A 24084-nucleotide genomic window follows, 5' to 3' on the forward strand; every position below is an offset into this window, starting at 1 on the left:
ATAGTAGCAGCCTCTGCACTGTAATTGACATCATTTGCATCCAGGTCAGACTCGGCAGGAAATCTGCTTCACAGATGTGTTGTGAAAAGAGAAGAAAACAATTCGAGCTTCAGCTTTCAGCAGCAAAAAAGACAAAGACAGATTGTGAAACTCCTAATGTACGTACATATATGTAAAATATCTAAATTGTAGTGGTCGTATCCAAAAAGACACCGATGCAGAAGTCGATAGATGCAGCTCATTGCCCCCTACACATTTTGTAGCAGTTTTCAACAAAACAAAAAAACTTTATTTAAATAGAGATCTTCGTCACATAATCTCATTTATTCCCTTCAACCTAAACCCAAAACCTTTGATAAATAAGCTTTTCAGCAAAGAGCAGTGAACCTGGAACCGTTTTCACTCACGATTTAAAAAAAGGGACTGGTTTGGAATTCTTCTACCTCAACACAGGCAATAACATTTGCATATATTATAATTTGTATGCTCAAATGTACAGTGAGTGTGTGCATGTTCGGATTCAGCATGAATTAGCCGAGCAGTCCCTTACCTTTTTCTGTCATACTGAAGAAGTTGAAAGCAATCCAGTGATTGCATTTGAATATGATTATCTACGTTTCTCATTAGCTGTGAAGGCCACGGTCTAAACTTAGCTACGTTTTTTACACACAAAGTTCTCCTGCTTCATCTTCTACTTTACATTTAGTTCTGAGTGAATCATAAAAACCTGAATCTTGATGGACGAACCAGCATGTCAATCAGATTCACTGATCTTTTTCATTCATTGTCAGTTTCTGTTGGACTTTAAATAATCCAAAGCCAACATTTAATGTGATGATGTGTATAATAACGTCTTTAAAACTAAATATTGAGACCGTCTTCCAGCAGCGCCTTGGAGGTTCGTTGAGATCTTCGGTGGCCGTGTTCATGCTCTCTGTCTCTGTTACTTCCTCTCCTCTCTACCTCCTCTTTCCTCTTTCCCCTCTCCTCCTCACCTTCTGCTCTCTCAAACTTCCTCCTCGCGCTCTCAATTCTGCTCCCTCGTTTCTCCTCTGCCCTCTCTCTGTGTTCATCACGCGGAGCCGTTCCACTCCTGTGGTGACTCCTCTGGGAGTCAGATCCCTCCCGTCTGCTCCCCCACTCCCTCTCCGAGTGCTCCTCCCTCTTCGTCGCCGTCTCTTGACTTCGATGGCTTTTTCCGTGATCTTCCCTTTTCGTCCCTTTCTCTGCGTCTCTTCCTTCTTTCTTCTCCTCTCTACCTTTTGCCATCTCAGCTCTCCAATCCTTCACTCCTGCCTCCTCCTCTGTCCTCCTCGAGCTCTGCGTCCTGCCGCTTAGCTTTCTGTCTCTTTCCTTATTGCTTTCTTTCGTTTCATGTTCGCTCCCTCGCTCACTCCTGGGGAGTCGAGCTTTGTCGCTCCTGCTGCTGTGCCTCGTCGTACTCACGCTTTCTGCCACTGGCTTCATTTCGCTCTCGTCCTCTCTGCTGCTCCTACTCCTTCTACTTTCTCTCTCCGTCTTTACAGACTCAGAAAATGGTTTTCCACTTCGGTCCTCTCGTTTTGAATCGCCTGATCTGTTTAGAATTTCCTGGTGTTTTGTATTTGTACCATTGTCTTCTTTTGGCTGGTATCGCTTGCTCTCATGCTTTTCTTTTCCAGCTGTAATTTGGTTCTCAGCTTCTTTGTCCTTCTTTCCTTTCTGATGTTGCTCTCTTAAGACTTCCTCTTTGGCAGTCTCATTGTTCCGCTCTTTTTCTTCACCAGGAATCTTGCTTTCCGATTCACTTTTGGCCTTCTTACTTTCCTTCTTTCCCTCTGTCTTCGTATCCTCCGTCTCCTCTTTGTCCTTTTCCTCTGGCTCTCCTTTTTCCTTCATACTCTTACTCATCAACATTTCCTTCTCCATCTCTTTAGTCTTCTTCAGCTCCTCCTCAACCTTCTTGTCCAGTTTCTCCTCCAGGAGGTCCAGCTCTTGATCCAGTTCAGCCAGCTTCTTCGGATCCGACTCATATTCGTCATCAACTTCCTCCTCCACCTCCTCAATCTCCTCGTACTCCTCCACCTCGATGCCGTCCATGGTCTTCTGCAGCTGCGTCTTCACCTTGTTCAGCTCCAGGAGGCCGTCTTGAAGTTCTTTACATACGTCCCTGATCTTGGTGGCGAACTTAGTTTTGGCGCCCTTGCGGAGATTGTGGGAGTCTTTGGCGAGGAAGAAAATATCCAGAGCCAGGAAGAGCGCTGACATGACCCCCGTGGTGACGCTGATGGCCTGGGCAGCTTTGGCGGCGCCGCCTGCAGCGCCTAAAATCTGCACAGTGCTGATGAGCTTATCTGTGTTGACCATCAGGGCTTTTCCGGCACGGCCGCCCTCCTTCATCACATGCTTGAGGTTGTGGTTCATGGCCTTTTTGGCGGCGCTCTCTGAGTATTTCTCAAAGTCCCACTCCTCCAGGGTGTCCATACCTGCCTACAAGAGGCACAGAGACAAAAAAAGGAGGGTAAGAACGGTCTCAGAAGGAGATATCTTTTCCAACAAATGCCTTTATAGGGACACTATTAAGGTTGAAGGTTGTCCCGTGATTTTATTGCTTCCTGGCACTCTTTTGCCAGAATTTCTCGCCATTATTTTAAGATTCATTTCAAAAACAAAACTGTGGATAAGGTATATTCTAATATTCAGATTTTATTCTATTTGTTAGATTATGTTGTACTGGATGTTTGGGGCTCACAGCAATGTCACTTTCTGTACAAAAACAAACATTTTAGGGATATTACATGGATCCCTTTAATTTGATTGACAATTTCCAGGTGAAAAATAATATAAGTTCCTACATAGCCATACAGAAATTAATTTTGACTACATTGGCTGACTTTTTCACCAATACAATATCTGCATGTTGTATTATAAGAAACTGAAATAAAACATTTCCTCACCTGCACAAACTCCAAACACTCCCTGATGTCTTTGATGTCCTCCTGGTAGTCCTGGATCATCTTCTCCAGCTTCTTGCGGTCCATGTTGGAGTGAACCGTATCGGTGATATTGGCCGTCGCTGAAGTGATGCTGCCCGCCGTCGCCACACCGATCCCCACCGCCGTGACAATGATAGAGGCGCCAAAAGTGAAAGGCGCCAGAATGAGCCCTGTGATTGTCGCCACGCTGCCTGCGACACTGGCCACCCCTCCACCCACAGCAGCTTGCAACGTCTTTTTGTGGAATTGGTCCGCAGCGTCGGCCAGAGCCAAAAGCTCAAGGATGCGATGCTGTAAGGCCGCCCCACGCCGGTTGAAAAGACGCACAAACAGACGGGCTGCCATGTAGACACGATCAGCTGCCTGCTCCATCGCCCTGGAGAGACACAAGAGAGCTGTGAAGGCTTGAAAATCACGAGATGGTGCATTTGATCAGTCTAAAGTTAGACGCTTGTAGGTCTAAGAAATAGCAATTTTGTACCAGCATGGGTCCCAAGTGAAAAGGGTGGATTGCTTGCTACAGATTAGAGTCTGACATTTTTTGGGGGGAATCCTCTGGGTCACAGAATTGATTCTCAGATAGATGGGAGTCAACGAGAATCATAATGACAATAGGACAGCTTTTATATGTTAATATTTAGTTCTAATATGGATAAACACGGGAACAGAATGGACAGGATGTTTTTGAGGGAGTAGGATGGGATAAGAGTGAAAGACCAATTCTGTGTCACACCTATGGATCTGAAAGAGATCCTAATTGAGGAAATAGAAATCAAACAATAACCCTACCAAAAAAAAAAAATCGGAATAAAGAAGTTATTAAGAAAAGGAACTACGCTTACATGTGCTCATCACCCTCCTGGAAATCTGATGTCTCGTTCCACTCTGCCCAACCTGGAAAACGGAAGCAGAAACAATACAACTAGTACATGGAGCAAATACAGGAAACTGTGTTTGGTTTGTAGGTTTTAGTGCTGATTTATTTGATATTAAAAGAAACATCCTTTTTGTTTGTGTGCGTGAGTGAGAGAAGATAAGTGCTAATTCTGTTGGTGGAATGGTAGAACAAACAAACAACATGAACATATCTTCATACTGACCTTTGACTGTGTTCCACCACTCCATCAAATCATCATCAATGTCCTAAAAACAGAGACCGTTGTCAATGAAAAAGTATATTTATATTCATAACATGCAGTCGATTTTCAGTCTAATAATGTCTATAATCAGTTATTTCTTTGTGAGCTCTGTCTGACCCATAGTCATAATTTTTAATATATGGACCATCTGAACTAAACCAAATGTGTCGAAGTGTCCTGAAACGCACATGCTCAGTTCCCAGAGGGTTTCCCTCAGTAGGATAAGCTGCCATCTCAACAGGCTGGACCTCCACTTGGCTCTCCTGGAAAACAAACACAATAATACAACGTTGTGACACAGAATTCAGTTTAAAGGGGTTTCTATGTGTATTCAGTCTCACTGTCATTCCCTCTGTATGTCCGCTAGCATCACACTGATACTGATGCTCACCAGCTAATCTGTGTGGTTCTGTGTGGTGGATTTACAGCAGGGTTCATTTTTTCCCCATATTCACTGATTAATTAATGAATTTATTTGCAGATTCTCAAAAGTGTCTAATTGCATGACAAACATGATATGATGCTATATTTGTAAAACATTTGAATAGTACTAGTGTTTGTAATTGTGTGTGTTTTCGGGCCCGTTTATATTTCATTGATTGTTTTTACTGTGTTATGATCTTATTCTTAATCGTTTTATTGTTGTTAAGAACTTTGTGATCTTGTTTAACGAAAGATGCTATATTAAATATACATTACTTAAAGAACTGTTGTTTATGTTCATAAATGACAACCCCTAATGAAACATTATTAAATAGATGTTAATTAAGATTTATGGTGGCTTTTAATCTTGGATTAGAAATTTGTAAACCCCTCTTAAATGTTTTTATAATATAATAATAATAATAATAATAATAATAATAATAATAATAATAATATGCTCACCTGTGCTGGGTTCAGGTCCTGCAGCTCAAAAGTCTCCTCAATAATAGGCATCATTTCTGAACTCTGTGGAGTAAGAAGAAACAAATAATGTCATTTAGAAGTAAAATTAATAATAAAACCAGCAAACACCTAAAGGAAATATGAATTAAAAAGAGGACGAGACATACTTGAAGAGAAAGAAAATGTGCATTTGTGTTAAAAAATTAACCAAAACAATGAATAACCTCTTGGACTGATCTCCAAGCTAATAACTTTTCTCAAGCCTTTCCATCAGCCTGCTCCTGTTCTTTATTTACATAACCACAAAGTGATTCATAACTAGAAGAGATGAGAACATACCTGTGAAGTTAGACTAAGTTTGGGTATTTTGGGAAGAGTTTTCTTGATTCGGAATGACACAACCTAAGGAAAAAAACAAAACAAGAAAAGAAGAAGAGTTTGTTAATGAGAAAAGAGATTTAACATCAAAGAGCTCAAACTGGAGAAACAAGAGACAAAACAATCTCAAAGTTCAGCTCCTGTCCCCATTAAGGTGATACAACTGTATTAAGATAAACCTCTTCAGGTATGGCTGTTGAAATGCACTTCGGCTCTTCGTCCTGCGACTTCCTGTCACGTCTCTTTAAAGTGAACGACAACAACTCACTCGTTTTTTCTTCTTGATGGTTCTCCTGCGTCCCAGCCCGCCTCCTTTTGGCTCCTTCGTGTCCTCATCGTCCTGCAAATGAAGACAGAGATTATTGCTTAACAGCTGGACAGACGCAATATCCAGGAGTTTATGAGGATCATCTAATTTGCTCTTTATATTTACCTTTTATTAGCATTTAAAGTTTCAACACTTGTTTCATTGACAATCTCAAATACTACTACTACTACTACTACTACTACTACTCAAACGAATGTGTGTAAAAATACATTTCACGTACCTGCTGTGTTTTGGGGGTCTTCTTGAACATATTACCAAACCCTATTTTCTTCTCCTGTTAAAATAAGTAAGGCATTCCTTTAAGTCACAAAAAGGCGAAATATGCACGTATAATCAGAATAATACACTCTACATCAAGGCTCACTTTTGGGACGCTTGTAGCTTCAGAGAGATTGTCGTTACTCGCTGACATTTCACCAAGCGCTGAAGGAATATCCTGTCGAATAGAATAAAAACAATAAATACGTTCTCACTGAAACAACGATAATTACTTTAAAATCTATTTACTGTAAACGTTTGCTGGCAGAGAAAGGATAGAAATGTGTCCTAATGAAAGAGGAAAGCTCGGCTTGGCTTGAATATATTTTAAAAAGCCTTTGATCGTTGGGGTAGAGAGCCTTCCTTTCTCTAGATTTGATGTTTTTGTCTTTCAGCCTGAGCTTTGTGTTCAGTGCGATCATTGGAGTAGCTCTCACCTCTGCAGATTCTGTGAGGCTGTCACAGCTGCCAGACAACTCCTTTCTGTCATTGAGAGGATCCTGGAAAACAAGAAGAAAATGAACATTCTGTAGGAAATCTGGTTTGTTTTAACTTGTTGAAGGTTATTTTACCACAGTTTTTTTGGTTTATTTGGTTACCTTGGTAGCGATCAAGCGATGAGCTGGTTTAGGAGACTTTTTGAAGATCCCTGCAAGTCCTCCGGTCTTCTCCTGAAACACATGAAACATTCACACGTTAATATTGAAACAATCAACGGCAGAAGAAAGAAAACGGCTGAGATTGTGATCGTCAAACATTTGTACCTTTGATGTGTGTTCTACTAGATTTTCACGACTGGCCGATAACTTCTTATCATCATTTGACTCCTGAACGCACACAATGGGAAAACAAAACATGAATACAAAGTGCAGTCAAATGGTGTGATATACTCAATGTGGAAGGGTCATTACCTCATCTGTTGTAGTCCCCTCTGCTGCTTTAGGAGTCTTTTTAAACATGCCGCTGAAAATACTTTTCTCCTGAAAACATGAATTAAAACACAATCTGTGTAAGTGACTGAAAAACAAAACAGTACTTGCATGTTCAAATTTAAACTTGAATAAAATATATACACCTAAGGAAATGCATATTTAACTGCATTTAAATGAACATTTATTAATCTTTCATAGCGCTGGAATTCTTTTTTTAGTTAAAAAACCCCCCCAACATTTCTCATCAAAGTACCTTGGTGTTGCTGTTTTCAAACAGATTGTCAGTACTTGCTGACAGCTCTTTCTGGTCGTCTTTGTCCTGGAAAAAGAGAGATGGACGTTATAAATGTGTAAAATATAGTGCTGCAGGAATGAGTCCTAAAACCAGGAAATGAGTCCCATTCTTTGCACTTCCAGAGTTTTTTGGAATGAGTTTTTGGTTAGATGCCTGAAATAAGGTCTGTGGTCAGCACAAGCTTGAGAGATTTTAACGTCTCAGAGCTCTAATCACACTCACCTCTGCAGCGGCCTCGTCTCCACATGCTTTGGGTGTTTTCTTAATGAGTCCACTGAAAAGACCGCCTTTCTCCTGATGAGTGAAAAAGAGTTGTAGGTAAGTTCTAGACCAAAAATAAAATGAGTCTTTCAATCACTAATACGGTTTCATTTTGTTGTTGTTCTGCTCTCGATTGGCTTGTGAGGAGTGCAAAAGGAGGCTTTAGAAAAGTCTGAACATATTCACTTACATGATATCAACCATGTCTCAAAGCATACAGTCAATTTGTTTTCTACCTTTCAGCAGTAGCATCGAGATCTTTTACTCAGTAGTACCACAGGATCAAAATACTTTGTTACAAGTAAAAGTCCTGCATTCTAAATCTTAAAAATACTCTGCCTTACTTCAAAATGTACTGAAAAGCATCAGATTTAAAAGTACTCCTTACGCCGAAGGACCTCCCTCTGAGCATTAATGTTGTCAAGAAAGAGCTACTTTCAACTACTTAATATATACTGTTATGTAGTTTAATTCATTTAAGTAGTTTAATGCTTATTATTTTTAAACTGATCTGTTTTACCCGTAAAATCTTGACCTGAAAAGTAACATCAGCTGTCAGATAAATGCAGTGGAGTAAAAATGTACAATATTTCCCTCTGAACTGTAGTGGAGTAAAAGCAGAATAGTAGCAAAAAACGGGAATACTCAAGTACAGTACAAATAACTCAAATTGTACTTGAGTAAATGTACTTACCGTATTTTCGGCACTATAAGGCACACTTAAAAGCCTTTAATTTTCTCAAAAAACGACAGTGCGGCTTGTAATCCGGAGCGCCTTATATATGGATCAATTGGTTAATTGGTTGATCCATACTGGTTGTACACGGCGCTCTGTCAAAATGTTTCAGTACGACTGGTAAACTACAAAGCCGCACCGCTTGCAGCATTACGGCTACCGTAGTCAGGGGCGTCGCCGAAGTAATAGCGGTAAACACCGCTCGAGAGTTACTATATTGTGAATGCACTAACGTTTGATTTAGTGGTATCAGACTGTTTCTTTTACGTGTTTACTGAATCAGGGAAAAGTTCCCCTCTGCGTTTAAGTTACCGTATTGTGAATGAAATCAAAAATCAATAAAGTTTGACTGAATGATTTATCTGACTGTTTTGTTGACATTCCCTTTAGCACAGCTCCATCTAGTGGATGCATAACGCAACCCCAGTCAAACGTTTGACTGTAGTAGCTTCTATTCTATGCGCCTTATAATCCGGTGCGCCCTATATATAAAAACAGTTCTAAAATTGGCCATTCATTGAAGGTGCGCCTTATAATCCGGTGCGCCTTATAGTGCGGAAAATACGGTAGTTACCTTGAACCAATGCGTTTTGGGCAGTACTAGGTTTACTACAGCACACCATGAAAAGATCAAGTGGTAGTTTCCAGAAACAAGCCGTAGATACTGTAGATAACTGGTGACTTTGAAACCTCATTCTGAACAAAGTAGCATCATTGTCATGAAGCGATAAGTGTCCTTAAACTGCAGAGAGGATGTGAGTGTTTGACACTGACCTCGTCAAACAGGTTGTCGATGCTGGCTGATCTTTTGAAGATACCCGCCAGGCCACCTTTCTTCTCCTGGAACAGTTTTTTGGTTATATGAACGAAAATATTCAGACACAAACAGAAACACAGCTAACAGCACTGAATTCTTTCTTGAAGTACCTTTGGGACGGTGGTGTCAGACAGATTCTCACAGCTACCAGATAAACCTTTTTCTGCGTCCACCTCCAGCTCCTGAATTCAAAGCAGAAAACTGTAAATTTAAACATCTACTCCATCCTCCATACGGGGAAACTTAAGGACCGAATTCATCAAACCACAGTACCTTGTCTGCTGCCGTGTCCTCTGCTGGTTTCTGCGGCTTCTTAAACATGTTGCTAAAAATATTTTTCTCCTGAAAATAAACGTGGTCGTCAGTGAACGGTTCCTCTGAGGACATTTGTACATAGAAGTTTGACGCGTCATATCTCACCTTAGTGGTGTTGTTCTCAGCCAGATCGTCGTTGCTGGTCGACAGCTCTTTCTGAGCTTCTCGTTCCTGAAACGTAGAAATGTATGTTTGATGAAACCCGTCAAAACGTGTTGCGGGTTTAGAAACTCACCGCATGCTCAGGTAACACTCACCGGTGACTCCGCCCTTTCTTTAGATGATTTGGGAGTCTTTTTGAGGAGTCCACTGAACAACCCTCCACCTTTCTCCTGATGAAATACACACAGAGAAAGAAGTATTTACAAAAGTTACTGCCGTTTTGTTGAAAAGCCAATAATCATCTTTGATGTTATCTCACTGACCGGTTTGTTCTCAGATAAATTCTCGGTGCTGGTTGAAAGATCGCTGTCAGGAGAATCGTCCTACAAAAAGGGTTTTATGTTATTTGGGAATACCAAGTAAGAAATTGCATAAAGTATTTTACTCTTCACACTGATGAAGAGGTTAATGGTTATTTACCATTTTATAAAATATTTCTGGTAAAAACTTTAACTGTTAATTCTAATTCATCACAATTTCTACTAGACTTTGTTTCTCGTTATTAATAGAAAAGAGCTATAGAAAATATTGAAAGGACATCTGGCTTCTGAGCCAGATTTTGCTACATGTAGAAAAATCTTTTAAAAGAAATACTGAATACAGCCGCAACTAATCACTTAGTATAAGTTACCTAATTTTCATCAAGTCAACAGAAATCCTGGTAACAAAACAGGTTAACGGAGCTTTATAATTTGTCAAAAAAGACTGCCTAGCATCCTTTAATTGTTGAAAAAAATAGAGATATGAAGTTAAAGCTGCTTGAGAAACTAGAAAGAGTACACTAGATTAAAAAAAATGATCCAACCTAAAACCCTCCCGTGTTGTAAACTCAATTGAAAGTAGCAAGTAGCACTAGCTCCAAAAGAGCCTAACTCTAGTGAGGAAGTGTCCAACATGGCCGTCTAATCATTACATTAGGTCCCATTTCATTATTGGATAGGCTGATAAAAGTCCTGCAACAGCCACAGACACCGGATTTTATTCAATTTTTTTGTCAGAGCATTTGATTAATTGATAACCATCAGGATGTAATGAGAATTTAAACAACAGCAAAACAATCTAAATGTTGATGAAAACGATAACTAACCCTAACCTTTTAACAGTTGGATTTCATTGAAAAAGCTGAAACTTGTCACTTTTACCTCTTCAGGTTGAGCAGCTTCTGCAGGTTTGGGAGTTTTCTTGAATATTCCACTAAATATTCCTCCTTTTTCCTAAAACATACAGACAGTGAGTGCGCTCTCTTAAAGTAAAGTTATTAAGGAATCTTTTAAAAGTATATTAAATAAATGAATGAATAAATAAACTCACCTTGGTGTTGAGAGCTTCACTGCTGCCTGAGAGTTCATCGTCTTGGGACTGCGTTTCCTGACAAAAGATGACAACAATCAGAACAATCTTGGGGAGTTCTACTGCATATGATAAAAACAATGCCTCAAGAGACGTCACTTGGCTCAGTGTCAGTTGGTGCTGATGACTACAAGTTTAAAAATGAAACAATCTGGAGGTGTGGAGTTAGAAAGAAGTGAGTGAGATTCATCTCTAGCAGCTCGAGGCTTCATGAGCCGCTGCTAGCATCATATTTTACCCAAAACCCTGACTGAACTGATGGTGGCCCCGTTGCATTGTGGGTAATGAAGGCGCCCTATTATGACAAAAAACAGTGCAGTCAAATATATATATGGTCATTACCTCATCTGTTGTAGTCCCCTCTGCTGGTTTATGAGTCTTTTTAAACATGCCACTGAAAATACTTTTCTCCTGAAAACATGAATTAAAACACAATCTGTGTAAGTGATTTAAAAACAAAACAGTACTGGCATGTTCAAATTTAAATAAACTAAATAAATAAATATATATATATACATACACACATATACCTGAGGAACTGCATTTAAATGAACATTTATTAATCTTTTATTGCTGAAATTCCTTTTTTGGTTAAAAACCAACACTTCTCATCAAAGTACCTTTGTGTTGCTGTTTTCAAACAGATTGTCATTACTTGCTGACAGCTCTTTCTGGTCGTCTTTGTCCTGGAAAAAGAGAAATGGACGTTATAAATATGTAAAATAGTAGAATGTGTGTAGTAAAAGCAGAGCATTGGTAGATCAGTGGAGTGTTTTTAAAATGCACATGGGCCACTTTGGCTGAAATATAGATCACCTCTAATGACATCACAATAATATTAACTTTTATGAACTGAAACATGAGGGGAAAGAACGAGCAGATGCACCATTTGAGTGAGACTTCTTACTTCCTCTGCTGGCGGACTGTCCGCAACTCCGGATGACTTCTTGAACAGTCCACTGAACGCTCCTCCTTTCTCCTGAAACACAAGAGACATTATCTACTGTCTATTCACTGTCCCTCCTCCAGACATACAATACATGGATCCATTAGAAAAACACACGAAAAGGCATTGCATACAACTAAAATCTGAAAGACGTGGAATAAATAAAAAAAATATGTGTGTATGCATATCTTATCTCCATTCGTCGAATAAAAGACAGCAGAGAGTTTTGACGACTAAGCTGACCTTTGTGTTGGAGACGTCAGACAGACTGTCATTGCTGGCTGAAAGGTCTTTCTGGGCTGATAGATTCTCCTGAAATAAGAATGAAAACTGTCAGAAACAGAAGTTCTGAGCTGCTTTTATTCCCCCATAGTAAGACAGCGTTTAGTGTCTACATGTAAGCTACACTTGTGTTTGAGAAGCTGTACCTCTCCAGTTGTTTTAGGAGTCTTTCTGAGGAGTCCACTGAACAAACCACCTTTCTCCTACAGAGGAGCAGAAAGCAAACGGAGGACTTTATTTTCTTTAGTTTCAGCGTTACGAGCCTCCTTATCGTCTTCCATCTACCGTGTGCTGTGGAGCTGCATGTACGGTAGCTCACACTTGCTTTCACGCTGGTGGTGACTACATGGTGACTCATGTGGTTTCAGCGCGTCGCAGAGGGAGGATCTGTCAGTTCAATGACGAAGACTCACCTTGTTCTCCGACAGGCTGTCAGTGCTGGCGGAGAGCTCACCGTGCAACGAGTCTGCACCCTGAACAAAACGAGAACGTTACTCAACCTGTGCGAACACGAACAAGGAAACACGTTACTCAAACAAACAGGTGAATGCGGGAAATCAGAGGACCGTGTTTACATGCGTTGCAGTAATCTGATAACGCAAGCAGCTAGTCGGACATTTTTATTTCTCCCCTTGCCATCAATCTTTTTTTTTTTTATTCAAGTATATTAAATGTTGCTGTCAATGACACATGATGATTTAAGGCTGTTTTTGTTGTTGTCATTGTGGACTACAAATGATGAAAGTGTTCAATGATGATCCCAAATCATGAACTAAAATTCATAAGATTCAAAGCTGCTTATTGTGTAAATGTTTTACCTTCTCCAGTCGGGGGGCCTCAGACAGTTTGGGAGATTTCTTAAACCTTCCACCGAAAACGCCTCCTTTCTCCTGCTACGTGAAGAAAAAGAAGAAACTCATCGTCAAAAGCCTTTTCTTACTGGCTTCCTCGTGAGAATGACTCGGCTAATATCGTTTGTATAAACCTGTTTTTTGAGGGGTCAGAAAAGGAGAGGTTATGTATTTTTTTGTTGGCAGTCTGGTTTTGAGAAAGGAAAAGAAGAGTCACTCGTTTTTTCTTAAGCAAGATCTATATTTTAACTATTTTCACATTCAGAGAACAAATGCCATGTTTCTTTATTAACTAGTAGAATCTTGAAGATCTTTATAGTTAAGAGGGAATAAACATTATTTCTAAAGAGTGCATCGGTTTTTTTTCACTTGGTTCAGAAATAGAGAGGAACTGGAGTCACTATGTCAACGGTAAAAAAAGAAAGCACCATCTGTTATGTTGCAATTTCTAATTCCACTCCCAAATTGGAAATTCTGTTCTGTTACACATTAGGCTTGATGTATGGGTCGAGTTGGGGTGTTGCACTGTTTATCTCAGTGTAGGGGAGGGTATCAAATCCTATCAAATATAGGATTCAGCCCCCACTCCCCCTCCAGTCTCTTACTTTAGTGGCGTTGTTCTCAGACAGAGGCTCATTACTGTCGATTGGCTCCGTCTGCAGCGACTGTTTGTCCTGAAACAAAGACACACAAGCAGTTCAAACCTCTCAGTGGTTACACATAGTGAAATTAAATATAGTAAAAACAGTTATGAGATGAAATATTTCTTCATAGAAGTTGTGATTGCTGACAGATACTGTACATAAACACTTAAAATGTTCATATATTTACTTTCATGTGTTATAACCCATTAATTACATCTTTATTTAGTGCTTATAAATTCCAAATAGGTAATAACTGTTACTGAATGTTTCAAGTAAAGAAAAAAATGTAAGTAAATATTTAAATTAAAGCATAAAAAGATGCAGTTCAGGTAAATACTGGGTTAAAGTCATACCTTCTTGACCAGTAGTGTCATTTTAAGTGACACTACTTAAGTGTAAACTTTGACTAACACACCCTCATCGGCCTTAGTAGTGCAACATTTTTGAAATACTAAAACATAAGAGAAAAAAATTCAGGCATTTAGCAATGACTCATTGTTAAAGACGGCTCACATTAAGAGCAGAGGGGAGTTCAGTCTGTTTAAAAAAAAGACAGATATTTGGCAGATATCATCTTTACTCTCATTACTCTCAAATCCTTTGCTGTACATTGAACTCTGAATTATAAAACACAAGGAAGTGAAACATTTTCAGTGATTATTAAAGCGTCTGACACATTTCCGTTACCTGCTCAGGTGTTCCCTCCGCAGGGATCTTGGGAGACTTTCGGAGGATCCCGCTGAAAAATCCTCCTTTCTCCTGTTGACATCGGACCAATTCATTAACACCGCCAGTATCAGTGTCATGTAATGATAATGCTACGGTTAAAACCCAGTCACTTCACAGATGAACACTTCTGAGCTCACCTTTGAGTTTTCAGACAGATTATCATTACTGTCTGACAGATCATCATGTAGAGACAGCTGGTCCTAAAAGGCAAAATGAACAGCTTCAATATAATTATCAGGCCACTGGATTAAACCAATGATAAGACGTTTTTTGGCTTTGTTTGAATTAAGCTGCATGTTACATAGTGTTTCCGGCTACATCACCTTGTCAGTTTGAGCAGCTTCTGTTGATTTCTTCTTAAACATGCCGCTGAACATTCCTCCTTTTTCCTGATATAGACACAACAACAGTTATGAAATGCTTATCTGATTGTGTCATGTTCAGGTCAATGAGGGGTCGTTTTTGCAGGACGATCTTCTAGTCCGTGTGTACACTGAAATTACAGATAACGTTATCTGCTCACCTTCTTGTTGCCGTTTTCAGACAGACTGTCGTTGCTGACAGACAGCTCACCATGAACACCGAGACCGTCCTGAAACACCAATGAGATATAATAGAAAATGAATTAAAAAAAGACAAAAAACTGTTTTCCAGTTGTATTTTAAGGAGCAGGAAGCCATTTTTTGTCACTCACCTGTGCAGCTGTCTCATCTGTTGTTTTATTGGATTTTTTAAGGATGCCAGAGAAGAAGCTTCCCTTTTCCTGTAGAAAATGTAACAACTTGGATCATACAAATACACAGAACTGAACATACACCCACCCCTCATCAGGACGCTGCACAAAAACATCTAAGAAAATAATGAATTTGTTCCCAATTCCACTAAAGTCTGATTTTATTATTAAATCAAACATTTTCTACACCTGACTTTGATGTGTGAATACAGAGATTTAATCTGATATTTACAACAGGATGTTCAGACACACTGCATTTCTGTCCACACAGGAAACGTTTCAAATCCATATAAAGGAAGATATCAAAAGTGAGTAGAGGGAGTTTTTTCATTGACTTTATTTCCTGGTCTACTGTAGAAGGCGGGGGAAATCTACTAATATGAAAACAGAAATATAGTGACACTAGAGGGCCTTGATCAATCCTTAAAGTTACCGTTGAGTGATTTGAACAGCTGTCTGTTGAGATTACGCTTCACTAACGCAGCACAGCATTTCTATGTGGATTGTCCATTATTGTCATGGTTTTGTTTAGTTGCTTCTTCCGTTTTATTTTGACTTTCCTTGCCTCTTGTGTCCTGTGTTCACTTCACTTCCTGTCCATGTCTATTTCCTGCCTCTGTGATTGTCTGCCCCGCCCTTGCCTGAACCCTGCTGTGTCTCATCACCTGCACCCTCCCAGTGTATTTAAACCCTGAGTGTCGTCTGTGGTGTTGCTTGTTCTGCTGATCAACCCTGGTATGTTCCCTGATTCATCTCTGCGCTTCCCTACCGTGTTCCCTGTTTTTGAAGTTTTGTTTTATTAGACAATTTCGTTACCCATTTTTTGACTCCTCTGTTCCGTGAGTTTTTGGTGTTGAACATTTTCTTTACTATTAAAACCATCTATATTCAACCCTCTGTTTCCCCGTGTCTCCGTCCTTTACTACGCCATTAAACGTGTCAATTATTCTGAATACAGTCTGCAAATCCACTAAAACAAGACCTACCTCATCTTCTGATCCTGCTGCATCTTCAGAATCACTGTCTACCATGCCGAACTGGCGATGAAATAACAAAACAATGAGCAAGAGGCGAACGTATGATCAGAAAACGAGCGGAGGAGTTGATGTTACCGTCACAGAAGGAGACGATTTCTCTTTGGGTGTTTTCCGGAACATTCCAGCAATCAGACCTCCGATATCCTGAACGAAAAGGGTGAGAGAAAAAGTCTAATGACAAGCTGCCTTTAAGGTTTCCTTTAAGAGAAATTGGAAATGTTGAATAGCGTCTGCCTGCAGACCTTTAAGAACAATACAAATATTACTATGTGACTCCAGTGTTAACACCACACTCTGAGTGATTCATTAACTGGAAGTGTACATTGTGGCTTTCAAAGTAATTTGATTTTCAAATGAATAAGTTTCCACGTTATTGTTCTCTCACATAAATATCACAACGGTGACTGAATATTGATCTGTTTTTCTGGAAGAAGCAGAACTGGCTTGTTAACATGAGCGGAGACAGTCAAATGCTGTTATTAATCTCTCACCTGTTTGGGTTCTGCATTCTTTTCCTGCTTGTTTTTTTCTGAGGATTGATCTTTTTCTGAGCCGGCTTCCTCCGTGCTGGGATCCGGACTCAACTCTCTGCTGGCCTTAAAGAAGAGTCAACAATCTTTAGCACAAAATGATCCTCCTGACACTAGAATTCAAACTCCGTCCTTCAAATTAAAAAAGATTGAGATAAGATAAGGAATAGGACAAACTGTCTGCGAGATTAAAAACCCTTCTCCACCCACTCTCACCATCTATATTCACAGCTGCTTTATTAATACAACATGTTAAGATGAGACATAGGATGGCAATTTATGTCTTTATTAGTGAGTCAACAGCAGAGATGAGAGGAAGTGAGGGCAGAGAGAGACGGGGAATGACACGCAGATAAGCCTGTCACCATAACCACTTTCTTCCCAGAAATAATTGCAATAAAGAATATTGTCATTTAAAAATATAAATACATAAAAATCAAAGCAATCCAGGTCTCCTTAAAATAAATAAAATAAATGTGGTCTCCACCACCAGACAAGCAACGGTGCTTTAATGTGAAAAATCCCCGCTGTACACTGAAACACTGCAGACACCACCAGCAGAAAACACCACACCAGACGGTGCTTCATACCTTCGGTGACGACTTGATTTGCAACCCTTTCATTACGCCTTTCAGACCGCCCTGTCAATTACATTCACATGTGACAAACCAGCAGATGGAACAGTGGAATGAATGAACTCTCTCACACACACACACACACACACACACACACACACACACACACACACACACACACACACACACACCGGTTTAATGCCAGAAGTCTGTTTGGCCGGGACATCGTCAGTTTTGTCCTCTATGTTATGGCTCACGTAAGTCTGAGGAAAGAAATCACATTCTGCTTTATATTTTTTGCGCACAGCTTTAAAACAATGTATATTTTTGTGTATTATATCATGTTTATCCCATCATACAGATTTATGCTTAATGTGTCCTTTTTCTCCTATTTGTTCATCACGAGACTCTTTTACTGAACATCGTCTGAGTCAGCAGCGTATACATACTGATAGACAAATACACTAAATACACAGTTCTGTTTCACACGTGTACACACCCAAACACACCTGCTGGACAGGAACCTGTTCAACTGAGGCAGTGTATTATCTTTTATATATTTTATATGCATATACATTTCATATTTGTATTCTATTTATATCTCAATATTTACATTTTTATATGTATCTTATTGCATTGAAGTGGTAAAAAAAAGGATAATAGGATTTCAGGGTTTGACACAGTTATTGATCCTCCAGCAAATATGATTAAGCATTAGTACATATTTACAATTTTGTAAAACATCTAAAAGATGATATTCATATAAAAATAGATGTAGCAATGTATTTTTTGTAAATAACTGTCATTCTTGTTTGGATGATGAAGTGTAATTTCACTTTTACTGGTGAAACAAAGAGAAACTGAGTTAAACTGGGTAATGTTTTGAACAGAGCCTCTTGTTCGGTATTTGAGTGTTCATGGTATAATTGACTATATTTACTGCTATTTAAAGGGATAGAAAGACGGCCCTTTCTGATGGGGAACTTGTATTGTTATTGTGTAACTTTGGTGAATCCGAACTAACCCTTGAAAACATAAAAAAGGTACACAATTACACAAAAAAACTAACCCATCGAGTCAGCGGTGCAACAGCAACAGCTGTGTTCTCAGAGGTGAAACTGCTGTTTGGTCAAAAGAGTCTTTTGGCTTTGAAGAGAACATAGATAGTGGCCTTAGTTCCCGATCAGAAAGGGCTGTCTGCAAGTTAAAGCTGTGAAAATATTTAAAATATAGCAAACACATTTTTTTTAAGTGGGCCTTGCCTTTAGGTAGCTAGATACATTTAGCTGTTGCCCCCATCCACAGCAGTACATTGCTTTGCTCAAAAGAGGATGCACTACAGCAATAAACCTGTTCAATATCATCAGCATAACAATAAACATATACAATACTTGAATTCCTTTCTGTCAGTAATATACAGTGCAGATAAGAGCAGCATTTCTTACAGTGAACGACGGAGTTTTGTCTTTCTGGCTCCGACGAAACATTCCAGTCTTGACATCACTCTAAAACAAAGCACATGACAATAAAGAGGAAGAAACTGTATACACCGTTTATAAATGAGGTCGGAGCTGCCATTTAATAACTCTACCTGTAATACCTGTTTAAAGTCTGTGTCATCATTGGGAACTTCGGACTGGGTCTGATGAGAAGAGGAAGGACACTCCTTCAGAAATGTATAAAAAACAACCAAGGAGGAACGTGATAAGTCAACTCAGTGTGTGTGTGTGTGTGTGTGTGTGTGTGTGTGTGTGCGTGTGCGCGCGCGTCTTTGCCTGTACCCTCCTGTGTTGGCTGTATCTGGTTGTGGCTTTAAATTCCTGCACACATAAAAAAGCCCAGACGGGAACAACAACTAAATATATCAGTAACAGAAACATGACACCTTGTGTCTATTCATAACTGTAAGCTGCTCTCACACAGACTGCAAAAAAGGTTGCAGATGAACTATAATTTCAATATTTGTTAACAAACATGTTCACACAATAGTCTGTGCTTGGCTTTAAACATGAGAATGATTTCCTGTGTGGAAGTTGACTTGAACTCTGACTGTATTGATGAGTATCATTATATATATTGGAGTATTTGTGTGTAGTGTACCTTTTCTGTGGGTCTGGGTGGAAGCACAGGAGTTTGTGTCATGTTCCCATTAGCCTGATACAGATGGATAAAGGTGACAAAACACATTATTTTCAAATGGTATCGAACCATCTGGACAACAACGTACAAAGTGTATGAAAGCAACAGTAAGCAGAATATTGGTTAAACTCAATGTCTAAGACTTTTGACACATATCTCCTCACCATCTTGTATTTCTATCTGCTCCTTAAACATAAATAATAGCAATTAAAAAACAAAAACATATACATCAAATACCTCATTTGCGGCTCTTGTCCTCCGATATTGTGTCTGAATCAGTTCCTGCACAGAAAAAAAACTAATCTTTATTTCATTAAGTCACAATGTAAATCAAAACTTCTCATTTCTTCTTTCTTTAGTGACTCTTGTAAATGTTATATTATAATAGGTGAAAAACAATGATAATGCATATTATCATTTCCTTTAAATTAGTTTTTAAGGTTTACATCAGGTCTGATATTGTTGTGCTCATAAAAAGAAGCCAGCTTGAATCAGAATTATGTGTTACCAAATTTATATGGATTCATCAGCACTTTTTCTCCTCATAAAGGGGAAAAAAACCAAACTTGTTCCTCTGAAGCCAAAAGTAATGTACTAAAATGTTGCCAGATGTTGACGAAACGTCAGCCCACCACACATGCTCAGTAGGCGGTAAACTCTGGGACACCTAACCCAACTGTATAATAGACCCTACACCAGGGTTATTCAAATAACATTCCAAAAGGTCCAAATTGAGAAAATCTCCTCGGACAAAGGTCCCGAACATTACAATAATATCTAACTTGCTAAATTTAGTGCCATATATATATATATATATATATATATATATATATTCAAGAAGCCTAGTAGTAGTAACAATTATTATTCTCAGTTTTCAAATTTAAGTGGATGGATTATAAATATTACATAGAAATACATAAATAAATGTTCTTCTCATTTCAAGTAAAATAAGGGGTTGGATTAAAGAATAACTGACAGAACAGAAAACTTTTGAAAAATGTGCATCTTAATAGCAGAGCACCTCAAGGTGTCACTCAGAGAGAACCAGGACATTCTGATGTAGCCTTTCAAAATTAAAGCCCTTCAAAATCTCATGCATGAGACAATTTCAAATCACATTCATGAGACAATTTGTCTAATTTCAGATGGGATTTTAGAGGAAATGGTGCATAGTTACAAAATCATTTCACCTCAGGTTAAAATGAAGTAATTCATTTTAAAATTAATTTCACTGAATTGCCCTGCAGCTTTAAAATCAGTTCATTCAGGTGTGAAGTGATGTCAATCGAAAAAGCCACGATATTATATTTTTCTCATCTTCTAACAAGAGAAATGTGTGAGCATGGACTTCATATGTGGTTATTAAACCACTTGTTTCAGCTCTATTATCTCTGTTAACATCATAGTTGGTCAATGAATTAACCTGTTAGGATTCTGATCATATTGGACTCTTAGGTTTATTTTCTGTGTCTTCATTTCAGATGTGAGTGAGTACGTTTGCTTAAAAGAGTTGTGCTTTGTCTCGTAGTGGCGCCTCACATTACCGCTTTATTAATCGTCACGGTCTCTGAACATGTGAGACATCCTGGTTTTAAACTGTCCGTGTGAAGAATGAACCTATGAAAGAGTCTGTTCATTGTTGGTTAAAGACTCTGGTCTCTCTGGTCACTTATCTCTCTTTGGAGAACGTCATGTGAAATAACTTCTCTGACTCACGTAATAATACTCCTCGTTCTCATTCCTCGTCTCCCCCGTGTGTCTACACCTCACTCGAGTCAGGAAACATGTCAGAATACCCATATTTGATTGGCTGAGCTGCATCACGTGATGTGATTTACGCCGTGAACAAGTGCCGTAAAGGCTGGAAAAGCTGCGCCGGTTAAAATAAAAGCGCTCCGTCAAAATGTAATAATTCTCAATTATCTATCGGTTTTAGGTCCTGGGTCCGGATCCGGACCGCGGTCCGCCTATTAGTGACCCCTGCCCTACACTATCAAAGATGAACTATTATTATTACAAATAAACACTGGTGGTGTATACATGCTGGACGTACAGCGTCAGTAGGTCGTTCAGGCACCAGAGGAGTTGGCCTCCTCCATTTCTCCGGATCATTTCTTTTAATCTGTAAAGAAAGGTTACCGAGGTGTGAAGCCATCCTGAAGTCATAATTTAAAATCCTACTGATGTCACAGTACGCTACAGCAAACACATGATCAAATTAATATATTTACACATAATCAAAAGCTTCAGGTTTATTACAGTACCTCTGTAGGCTTTGGGGCAGGTTTAGGCTGTGAATACAGAAGAAACCATTAGTGTGTACATACATACATACATACATACATACATACATACATACATACATACAGTAGGATTTTATAAATCAGTACTGGAGAGTTTTCATTGTTTTTGAGTGAATGTTCTCACCGGCTTTGGCTTCTTTTTGACTTCTGGCTTGACCATGCACGCCTCCATCCTGCCTGTTGAGAGCAACGCAGACAAATAAAGTGTAAACAGGAGTAATCACAGGTTTGTGATTTCTACTTTGAACGGCTCTTTGAAACGCCAACTGGGCCAGATGGAAGTAAGAGACAATCACTTCTTCAATCTCCCACGAGCTCCGTCACCACCATCCACAATGAGTGGTAATGTTATGCAGCTGAGTGCAGCGCCTCCATTTCCTTTGTGCATTGCATTTTGGGACATTACTGTGCATCAACAAGATCAAGCATCTTTTACAGTGCATTTGGGTTTTTTAGTATACACTGCTTTTTGATTCCAATTTCAGTGGTTAAATGTGTACAAATGGAAGTCAGTTAAGGCTAGTATCACTTTGGCTTTTATTATTAAATAAACAGCCCGAATAAGCAAAACTAACAAGTATTGTCTCACAAAACTCCAGTCAGTCAAACCTCTTTAAAACACACAAGAGCTACTACCTGTAGCTCATGTAGTATTTACTTACTGGTTAGACTACTCAACACATTTAAATATCTTGGGCTATGGGATGTTTTAGTTTTAGGTCACGACATATTTAAAATCAAATTATTTAGAATTTAATTTAAGCGAGAAAACAATGATCAGTTAGTTGCAGCCCTACAAAAATAACTGTGGCTTTAGTTGAACATTTATAATAATGAATGTAAATATACGGGAGGAAACACGTGGTTACAGTTACAGTGGTCGCTTACTGTATCAGAATCAGAACCGTTTATTGCCAAGGTATGTTGCACGTACAAGGAATTTGACGTGGCGGGTGGTGCATAACATGTATCAACACAGTGCAAGAAATAGAAACATATTAAAAATTACAATTATAAAATAAAGTGCACAAACAAACAGATAACAGTACTATAAAGAAGTGGAGTGTAAACGTGTCGAGCGTGTTTAGATACAGAAACAGAAGGATGTTCAGGGGATCTAGGAAATGAATCAATTGGAGAAGTGCTGACGTTACTTCAAACACATTTCCTAAAACTTTAACGTTTTTAATGCTGAACTCTAAATCGACTTAGAGGTTAATTGCTGACAACTTTTAGTCTGTAAGTTAGCAGTAGACAATCTGACGCTCGTCATGTAAGGGGACGCGAATTACAAATAAACGTCTAAAACTGTAAAAACCTATATCAGTTCGATGTCAGAGTAAACGGTTTCACCTACCGGATATTTGAAGACAGCTCTGAGACCCTTCACATTCACCTTTTACCAGATATCATCAAAGCAGAGAGCACTAAAGTATTCTTCCCTGTCACGAAATTTCCAAGAGTTTTTAAGACTTCACCACACCCGCATAACAACATCTGCACGCACGAGGCGTTCAAGAGCTCCTCTAAAAGCTCCGAGGTTACATCACTTCAGTTACACCCGGTACCCATGTAGGCTCATATAGTGCGTAGCAAAAGTGTTAAGTGTTAGATTTAATGACAATTGTATGGGAAATATCTTCTCACACATGAAAGCTCCACATTGCTATTGCTCAAGCATTTACCATTTCTGGAAAAATCTTACTGAAAATTGGCAAAGCTCAGGCAGGTGTTGTACAGATTACATAAGAGATGCAATTCTAGTTTCAGGAACCAAAAACATGTGTGTGTATCGATGCAATTTGAATAACCAGCCCTTGTGTCAACATTCTGTTTCATATGGAAATATTTCAAATTACACAAGCATTGCATCAGAGAAACACATTTGCAATGTTTAATTTGAATACAAAATGTGCAAAAAATACACACAAAATGCATAAATAAAATGCATAAATGTGAAATAAAACCATGTAATATGACGTATATTTGCCTACATAAAATGCAAAACAATAACATCAACACCACTGTTTGATGCAGCCTTTCATCTGCTCCACCTTTACATCTCAACCATTCATGTACGCTCTACCTGCACATCACATGCTCCCATGTTTCTCAAGAGCGTTTACCGCCGCATGAAGTAATCCACATTTCCGACAACACCCAAAGGCAACATCACATACAGGTCGAACAAAGCATCTTAAACACACGGGAACACGCCCTGAGAGTTTATGTGCCACAAATCCTCACTGTGAAATCACCGGTTGCATAATAAGATCATGTTCCTGGCAAACAAGAGAGCTCCAACATCTCACCTGGTTTTTGCAGTCGGAGAATAATCAAGATCTGGAACCTTTGTCTCCCTTCTGGCTTTGTGATGGCTGTCGACTCACCTGGGAATGGGAGGTGGCCAGTTTGAGGTCTACCTGTGTCTGTGGGAGTGGAAGAAACGCGTCTCCACGGGCGGCGTGACTCTGACTCATCAGT

General features: G+C 39.2%; 1 protein-coding gene across 1 annotated transcript; it reads right to left on the reverse strand.

The window, feature by feature from the left end:
- Positions 1-12: 12 nt before the first annotated feature.
- LOC137888210 (microtubule-associated protein futsch-like) lies at positions 13-23972 on the reverse strand. Its single transcript, XM_068731558.1, has 51 exons — positions 23913-23972; positions 21725-21777; positions 21562-21588; positions 21351-21419; positions 19535-19579; positions 19259-19312; positions 18940-18978; positions 18759-18800; positions 18604-18663; positions 17350-17421; positions 17174-17224; positions 16545-16649; positions 16129-16197; positions 16003-16053; positions 14978-15046; positions 14807-14875; positions 14607-14672; positions 14421-14483; positions 14242-14313; positions 13516-13584; positions 12878-12952; positions 12473-12532; positions 12206-12262; positions 12021-12089; positions 11718-11810; positions 11452-11517; positions 11174-11242; positions 10793-10849; positions 10624-10695; positions 9745-9804; positions 9577-9651; positions 9425-9490; positions 9278-9346; positions 9115-9186; positions 8962-9027; positions 7413-7484; positions 7149-7214; positions 6875-6943; positions 6728-6790; positions 6563-6634; positions 6401-6463; positions 6070-6141; positions 5926-5979; positions 5646-5717; positions 5339-5401; positions 5000-5062; positions 4303-4377; positions 4076-4118; positions 3818-3869; positions 2937-3351; positions 13-2469 (listed from the first exon to the last, which is right to left on the reverse strand). The coding sequence occupies exons 2-51, from the start codon at positions 21770-21772 to the stop codon at positions 862-864; spliced, it is 5088 nt and encodes a 1695-aa protein (XP_068587659.1). The 5' UTR covers positions 21773-21777; positions 23913-23972; the 3' UTR covers positions 13-861.
- Between the last annotated feature and the right edge of the window lie 112 nt (positions 23973-24084).

Source organism: Cebidichthys violaceus, unplaced genomic scaffold (genome assembly GCF_023349555.1).
Source record: "Cebidichthys violaceus isolate CVI_PGR_0920_01 unplaced genomic scaffold, fCebVio1.0.p SCAF_104, whole genome shotgun sequence".
Taxonomy (NCBI): Eukaryota; Metazoa; Chordata; class Actinopteri; order Perciformes; family Stichaeidae; genus Cebidichthys; species Cebidichthys violaceus.